Source organism: Strix aluco, chromosome 8, assembly GCF_031877795.1.
Source record: "Strix aluco isolate bStrAlu1 chromosome 8, bStrAlu1.hap1, whole genome shotgun sequence".
Taxonomy (NCBI): domain Eukaryota; kingdom Metazoa; phylum Chordata; class Aves; order Strigiformes; family Strigidae; genus Strix; species Strix aluco.
Window position 1 is genome coordinate 34,012,434 of NC_133938.1, and position 8,409 is coordinate 34,020,842.

The window sequence follows — 8,409 nt, forward strand, 5'->3', positions numbered from 1 at the left end:
CAGTGAAACCCCTTTTCAGTGGTGACTAAAGGGAAAAAATAACCCTATGTAGAGGGTGGGTGATTTAAGTTGGAGGCATCTTGGGTCTGGGATATGAGAGAATTTAATGCTGTTAGTAATTCCCTGGAATTCTCCATTTAATCTTGAGTGGCAAATAAGATGAAAGAATTGTTTCATACAAAATATTGCTGAAGGAAATCACACGCAAATGAGCCCATACAGGTAATGTTTTCAATTTATTTATATAAACAATTGCATTTTAAAAACATTCTTGTCCTACAAAAATAAAGTGAAAAACAATTCACAGAATTTTAAATAAATAATCTCAAACATACACATTTATCATGAGCAACTTGAACCCAGCCAAACCCAGCAGGTTGGGTCACAGAGAAGTGACTGGTGAAATGTGGCTGCAGAGTACAAAACGCAGAGTGAACGTGATTCCTTTCTGAAGCAGCTTACAACTTAACTCAAGTGCCATGGTCTGAGGAATTCCTCTTTACCCACCCCCCCAATAACTAGATGTGTCCAGACTTGTCTCCCTTTGTCTCTAAGCCAAACACTTTTCCTTGTTAACGGCAGAAGGGTGCTCTCGAGAAGCGTGTTCCAAAGGCAGAGCTGAATGACAATCACATGTTTAACAAGCGTCCAAGCCCACTAGCATATGCAGTACTGACCACCTTTGCATACAAGGTTACTGAAGTTTCCCCTTCTTCATGCTTCAAATAGAAAAAGGAAGACATATGCCCTTCTTTCTTCCAAAGCATTCATCCCAAAGACCACCTCAGATCAGTCACTGGTACTGATGGCTGTAGGAGACCTTGGTTCAGCTATTCACACCAACAATCACTAACTTACACAGTGTAAGGTAATCAGTGTCTCTAAACAGGTCAACAGAAACAGAAGTCACAGTCAAACTATACTACTGCCATAGCTGTTACAATGCACTAGCCTCTATAAATGTTGGAGAGATTCAGTGAAATACAAAACTCAAGTCCTTTTCCACAAGTAGTCAAGGAATATTGGGCAGCGGCACAGAATACCAGGTTGCTGCTCTATTCCAGTCTGAAGTGACTTTTTCTTTTTACCTATAGTTCCCCAGCTGTTTTTATAGGAAGATCATCTTCTACATTTCCTCTCTAGAAATTGAAAAAAAAAGATACCCTTATACGCAAAGTTTGAAGTGCTGGTACAAGATCCTGTGTAACTTCTCACGTGCCCAGATGAGACTAGATATTTAAGTGCTGGATCAGGACAAATATGTCGAGGAGATTTTGTGCTAGCTAGCCAGTTTTAATTAAGCTTAAGCCACTTACTCAAAATGCCTCTGTTTATAAGTTATAAACAAAACATTATCCCTCCTCCCCCAATAAACAGAACTATAAGTCACAAGTATGGCTTGTGTACAGAGACATAAACCTTCAAGTCTCGGTGCCTCGCAGTTTTGCTATAGATCTATTCTGTATTCATTTCTCTGCCGTGCATGTTTACACAGCTCCTCAGTTTTCACTATTCCCCAAGAATCTCCATGTTTTGGTACACAAAGCTATACTATAGTCACATCCTTACCTAAAGCTATACTGTCCATTTGTCCTTAAACTGACAGAGATTAAAATTATATTATCAAGTAGACCAGAGAACTACAGCTATGAAGAGTACCAATACTTTGGACTAAGGTTAAGACCTCTGCAAACTTGCACAATAAAACATCTGCATCAGAATACAAGTGGCCTTGTATTACAGCCTGAGAGAGAGCCTTTTTCTAAGCTCAGTACATTATCATCCTCTTACACAAATAATACTTCTGTGACATATGCTTCAAAAACAAGTACGATCCAAAAGAAGTTCTATTTTCTTTAAATAATTAAATTAAAAAAGTATAATGCCATATGAAAGCAGATTTACACATAAAAACAAATATAAGTTACTATACAAAGTGCCTTATTTGCAATGAGGGAGAGGTAGTATCAACAATAAATGCAATGCATTTTCTGACTACATGAGTGAGTCTCAAGTATATGTATTTCTTTGTTAATCTTGGAGTGCTCATACTGAATTCATAAATCTTTTCTGACAGTTTTCATTAAGTCAGATTTTTCTTGTACTTTTAGTTCAAAAGCCTGTTTTCAAGTTTAAGAAGTTGCTGAGGCAATAACTCACTTTCGTAGTGTTATGTGAACAATCAAGTGAAAAGACAAAAAACCCACCAACACCCTTTGTCAAGTATTAAAACAACATTAAAAAAGTTGGAACCTTTGTCCACTTTGGAATACATAGTTCTGTTACAGAAGACTTTAAACAAGGGATTCAGCACTGTAGAGCTCAAACACAGAAAATCCCTTTTGTAAATGGATGCCTTACCTGAGTAAGGAATCTAGGGCAACCCCCACAACGAAGATGCTCAAGGTTTTTTGTTTTTTTTTTTGGTTTTGTTTTTAAACACTTTAAGCCATAAATAGAATAAATTACATAGTTAAATAAATAGATGGATTTTTACAACTCAGCAGATCTCTCTTTCAGTAGTAGTGTGGGGTTGATATCTTCCATTGCTGTTTTTGAGGTACTAACATTAATAGTTGCTTCTGTGGGTTCAGGATTTAAGATGTGGAAGGCAGTGAAAGGACAGCCTTTCACGTTGTTGCAGACGAGCTTCTGTAAGGAGGCAGTATTGATTATCTCAAAGCCCACTTTTCCACCGAAGGTGCTAGGCTTCCAGTACTCAGGGGAGCAGATTGCATTTCCCATCAGTCCTTTCAGAGAGAACGGTGCTCCAATCTCCACCATCGTTTCACCGAAGATGGCACCTGGTCGTGGCTTTTCTACGAGAAGGCCAGGGTACAGCTCCATGGCATCAATGTCTCCATAAAGCTCTTCCAGTTCAGCTGCCATTTCTTTTTCTCCTGTAATTATTGACGAGTAAAAATCGTAAGTGGAAAAATCCTATTTTCATTGCAAGACTATCCTGTTCAAGTCCAGTAATAGCACTGCAGGACTCTGTTAGCCATTTTAAGAAAAGAGCCCTTGTTTGTTAGAAAGGATGAAAATTGTTACCTGTAAGTTCTTCAAATGATTTGAACGGTTTCAGCATGAACCGTTTCCTGTACTCATTCAAGGACTGGTATCTCATTTGTCTGCTTTGGTCAATCGAAGCCTTTGCTACTTTCTGTACTGCAGCAGGAACATTTTTCCCACCAGCAACCTATTTAATAAAGATGAAAAGTAGTAAGATCTCCCGGTAAGAGTCATGAGGAAGCTGTGCTTTTATAGTATATCATTAGTTTTGGGTAGCTTTGTTCTACCCTCTCGTCCCACCCCCAGTTTAGGTCTCCATTGGAGCAGTAGAGCAACTTGAGAAAGTACATACCCTGCCAGCACTTTGCTTGGAGAAAGATTTCACCATATGGGAAAGGCCGTGTTCCAGCATTATAGAGTTGTTGTAGAGGAACTGCTGGAAAGTGTACTCCTGGTCGTGTATCTGGAAAGTGTCAGGCAGAAGCGGGTGCCAGTGGTAGAGAGTATTGAATTCGGCTGCAATTCTGTTCTGGTATTGAAACCGCTGGTTGAACAGCAGCTCAGGATCGAACTTGAGTTTGAAGTGGTAGCCACTCAAGTGTTGCACATAGTCCTCAATAACAATCTTGATTGTCTCTCCTGTTGATCAATGAAATAGAAGAGAATATTGGTACTGGTTTCCTAAGAAACTTTAGGAGGTTAGCCTGCTGAGAGAAAATACCATTTCTGAACTGTTCTAAGGAAATACTATAGTGATCAGGGTAACAAACACTTCAGCATTCTCTAGTCTGTTCTAGAAAATAATTAATATATTTTGTGTGACTAAGGGTGGAACAGAACTTAAGCTCCCAAGAGTTTTTGGCTGTGGTAGAGATGTGTCTTCTCTAGCCTGCTCCCCACCCCCAAGATACACTGCCCTGTGTGTTCCACAGGACAGCACACATCAGTACCTACGCTGTGTTCAGTTACACAGTACCCCCCAGGATACAGAGAGGGGATACTGAAGAAAGTTGGTACCTGAAAGCAACTCTCAGCTTCTGAGCTGCTTAATACAATTGTCTTGGTTTACTGTTTCAATCAGTTTGGGCAAGGCCTTTTCAAGCTTAGTGTACATCACCATTTACATAAGGTGAAATACCACTGAACAGACAATTAGACAGGAGAAGTATGTAGAATTATGTTTTACATAACTTCCTGAACTTTAGATTTAATCACAGCCTTTCTTTTAAAGCATACCTGAACTGACCCAATCCCAGGGGAAAAAAAACCACAAAAAACCCCACAGGATCTGGGAGTCTGAGGTCATCTAGCCCCACAGGCTTTCTCTCCGAGAAGTGAACCTTAGCTTACCTCCTGCCTTCTCACTGCTTTCAGTTCTGTTTCCCTTAGATAAGGGAATTAAATAGCATTTGGCTCAGTTTTCTTCAGTTCTGCTGTTAACATAGCTGGGAGGAATCTGTATCTCAATGCAACCCCAGTGGCAGGTCACAAAGGCTCAGATGTATGCTCTCACACACGAATTTAAGTAATAGCTTTCCCTCTGACTACACCTACTGCAGCAGGTAAGGGGTAGAAGTGCTGCGCTTGAAGAGAAGGTTAGAGTTGCATATAGTAGAAATAACACTCACCTATCAATATGAGTCTGGTAGTTTGGAACAGCTGCTCATCATCCCACTCTGGATGCTCCCGTTTCAGGATGTCACAGACCCGGTTGTGTTCCCTCAGCCATATTGTAGCGTACATCATCAAGCCTGGGACCAAACCAAACACCTCCTGCCCAACAGAGAACTGCAAGTGTTCAGGTACGTGAGGAGGGTAGATCATCTCTGCCTGCGTGTCCTTCACTGTTGGTGGATACATTTCTCCATCAATCATCTGCCGGGGGGAGGGAGAAAGAAGAAAGAGTCATAAGCTATGATGCTTATAAGTTAAGCTGTGTTGACTCTGTTAGTACTGACTTTAGGCTTGCACTTTAGGTCAGCTACACCATGCACAGAGCACTAGTTTTGGGAAGTATATGTCATCCAGTAAGGAGGCAGACGCACCTGGTATTTTAGCTTCCCATCCTTTAGAAGCCTCAGTTTAAGTTGTCTCTCCAGAGTCTCTCCATAAATATGGTTCAAGTCAACCTATAAAACAAAAGGATTTGGAACATGAAGCCAACCTGCATTTTCTGCTATTTTAGGATATGTCCCACTTCTATGGATGCCAATAGTTTCTTAGATGTTTACCTTTTAATTATATTATTGTTACCTTATAAGTATTGTGCACTGATATTTAAGATGAAGCCAAATTATTTCCTGGCAACTGGAGCCATCTTTGTATAACAGCAACTTGTTAAATTGACTGTCAATTTAAAAGGACTCTGTTTAAAGCACCAGCAGCTTTCTATTATGCAGACAGTCCTCTGTATATACACACCTATTTTATCGCTTTGTTTTAGACATACACATTACATTTATATTGAAGAACTTTGTCCGAAGGCTGCCTGTTTTGTAGATAAAAGATCCTAAATCCAAGTCTGCTTCTGAAGTTTTTAAAACTAAGTCTCTTCAATTAGCAGCACACAAGATACTTCCCAGTGCTGGATACAGCTCTTGGCAACTAACAGAAAGAGTCCAGAGAAGTTCTGGGTACTCACTAGATCTAACATGCTTTCGGTGAAAGCAGATTCTTGGGAATAATAAAAGTCAGAGATCACTGTGCAGATATTTTAAACAGAACCACATGCTTTGCACAAGTGGTTCTGACTCAGGAAGAGATGCTATCGAGTGCTGGAATTTTGCCTAAGGAGCAGTTACAGTTTGTGGCAAACAGCGTTGTACAGTAAGTGCACTGGTGTTTGTGTACCCCAACAACCTGTCAGGTACCATTCTAGCTGCTCAGTATCTCCTGAGAACTAAGTGCTGTGTTCAAGTTACAGAGCTATGATCGTACCCCATGGCCGAGAGCTTTGGTGAAGCCAGGTCCTTTCTTGTGGTCCGTCTTAAAGAACTGATGAGTGAAGTGTTGGGCAAAGAATGTGAACATCACATTTGTGCCTTGCGGGTCAGGAATAAATTTTCTCCTTAGCAAAAACTTCTCCACAATCAGCTTTGAATCTGGGAGCTCTTTCTTACCTGCAAGAGAAAGAAGCAATGAGATATTCAAGACAACTATGTTTAAGCAATACTTAATTTTGCTCCCAACAACAAAAAGGCTTTTGATGTATTATTGAAGGGTAGCAGCATACAAATAAGAGGAATATCTGCTTTTCTGTGCTCACTTTCTTGATTTTATTAGAAACTTCTACATTCCCTGGTTTGAGCACATAACTTATTAATGAGAACCAAAACAGTTATCTTTAAGAATAGCCATGTTTTGGATACACTGTGTAAAGACCCAAAAAGTCAACTACACTGAAAAAAAGGCTAAAGACAAGCAGGTCTCATGGTATCTTTTAAGATGAGAAGTAGGAATTCCTAGAAGTGAACATTACATATCTGGTTTATTCCTTACCTTTAATACCCATTGGTGTTGGACAGTCAAGTCCCACTGGTGGAAGGCTTCTTGTGTAATAGGAAAGATTGGAATAAGCTTCCCAGCTTTTGTAACTATAATCACTGTTGTAAGTTGGTGGGCTGTCAATCAAGTGTGATCTTGCTGAAAAAGAAAAAAGTTTTGTCATTTTTTTTTTGAACTGTACATTTTAGTCTCAAAAAGTAAATCACAAGGCTGGATCTTTTTCATATATTTTTGCAGCAGTTGGACAGACAAATTCCACATATGTCAGCTACTGATGTTAAATGGGATTACAGTTACTGAACAACAGGACTGGGTCCTGGATTATCAGCTGGATCCAACTATTAACGTGAGTGATTTGGTGCGAAGTTTATGCTGGCAAAATCCTGGATACTATTAGAGATTAGAGCAAAATGCATTTCCATTTCAAAGCATGTTTCATACAAGTCTGCATCATGCAGAAATCTTAAATTTTGTTTAGAGTGTTTTTACCTTAGTGGATGTTAGCTTGCTAACTTTACATATGGACCAACCAAGTGCAATATTCTGGAGTCCTAAGATAAGAGAACTAAAAGAGAGAACTCATACTTACACGTTAATACATATCTCATAATAGCATCTCGTAAGAAGGGAATGTTGTTAATGATATTCCAGGCTCCTTTGAAGTGGGTGAGGATGTAGTGGACAGTATTTGGTGAAGGTTTCAGTGTTAGCCTCAGCCATGTGAAGAATTCCGCTGTGAGTATTGATGGAAAGATTACTGTAAATTAGCTATTCAGAATAATCTGCAATCCTGGAATTGATTTCTCAAATTTCATTTCTATGAAAAAGAGATTTAAGATACTCACGTGTTGTACAGTTTTCCCCATAATATCCTGTCCTTGTACAGTCGCATTCGTACCGGTCAAAGCCCGTTGTCATGCATACTCCTCTGTTCTGACAGGGGTTGGAGCAGCAAGGGTTGGCTAGAATGAAACCAAATGCTCCAATTAGCGTCTTCTAGAGCTACCCCGGTATTCTCACCCCACTAAACTAATTTTTCAAAGTTAGGTAGACAACGCCCTTAAATTCAATGCTTATCAGGAAGACAGAGAGCGAGCATCCATTCACACTAGCCGTTGGGCTACTACAGGTAATAGTTATTAACAAAAGCACAGGAATTTGTCTGGCAGCAATAAACCTCCTCAGAAGGGTCGGATTGTCCCACACAGGCCAGCGGCGGCCTGACATCCTTCCCACCATACACCGAGCCCTCGAGAAGTCACAAGAGAATACGGGACATTAAAAAAAGCTAAAAGTTAACCCATTCCGCCGCTGGAAAGAACAGAAGAGAAGTCCCCAGGCACGGTTTGATCGCGACTGGCCCGCGGCAGGGCCTCACCTGCGTGGCCGGCAGCCAGGAGCGCGGCCGCCAAGGCGCAGGGCAGGAGCAGGGCGCAGGGCAGGAGCATGGCCCGGCGGGGCTGCGGCGCGGCTCGGGCTGCGGCTGGGGCTCGGCGGGGACTCGGCGACGAGAACCCAGTGCCGCTCCCAGGTAGGCACCCGCTTATTTATCCCCGGCGCCGCCAGTGAGTCACCCCTCGGCCCGCCCGCCCGCCCGCCGGAAACTAACGATGGGGGATTCCGTCACGCTGCGGCGGGGGAGGCGGCGGCCTTGCCCCCGTCCCACAGCCAAGCCCCGTCCCACAGCCAAGTCCCGTCCCTCAGCCAAGTCCCGTCCCTCAGCCAACCCAAGTCCCGTCCCTCAGCCAAGCCGCCGTCGCGGCTCTTCCCGCCGGGAGTCCCGGCGGGCGGGCGCTGAGGGGAGCACCCGCCGCGGGGAGGGGGGGCTGCCGGGGTCCCCCGTCCCTTTCGAGACCCCGGCGGCCTCGGGGAAGAGGAGGAGGAGGAGGCGGC

The 8,409-nt window shown here is 42.4% G+C and overlaps 1 protein-coding gene across 2 annotated transcripts; it reads right to left on the minus strand.

Moving 5' to 3' along the window:
- Positions 1 to 217: 217 nt before the first annotated feature.
- On the minus strand, positions 218 to 8,007 carry PTGS2 (prostaglandin-endoperoxide synthase 2). 2 transcript variants are annotated; one of them, XM_074831698.1, is made up of 10 exons: positions 7,895 to 8,007; positions 7,362 to 7,478; positions 7,106 to 7,249; positions 6,511 to 6,654; positions 5,950 to 6,131; positions 5,058 to 5,141; positions 4,641 to 4,887; positions 3,365 to 3,651; positions 3,052 to 3,199; positions 218 to 2,900 (listed from the first exon to the last, which is right to left on the minus strand). In XM_074831698.1, exons 1-10 carry the CDS (start codon positions 7,962 to 7,964, stop codon positions 2,494 to 2,496), a joined length of 1,830 nt encoding a protein of 609 aa, XP_074687799.1. In that variant the 5' UTR covers positions 7,965 to 8,007; the 3' UTR covers positions 218 to 2,493. The 2 variants fall into 2 exon arrangements, with proteins under 2 accessions (XP_074687799.1, XP_074687800.1); XM_074831699.1 differs by having other exon boundaries at positions 7,817 to 7,916.
- Between the last annotated feature and the right edge of the window lie 402 nt (positions 8,008 to 8,409).

Bases quoted from the DNA above. Each gene is read 5' to 3' on its own strand.
- PTGS2 (XM_074831698.1), bottom strand. From the start codon at position 7,964: ATGCTCCTGCCCTGCGCCCTGCTCCTGCCCTGCGCCTTGGCGGCCGCG. The intron at 6,132-6,510 runs GTAAGGAATAAA...TTTCTCTTGCAG, and splicing joins AACACCAATGGGTATTAAAG to GTAAGAAAGAGCTCCCAGAT. The intron at 3,200-3,364 runs GTATGTACTTTC...TTTATTAAATAG, and splicing joins CCAAGCAAAGTGCTGGCAGG to GTTGCTGGTGGGAAAAATGT.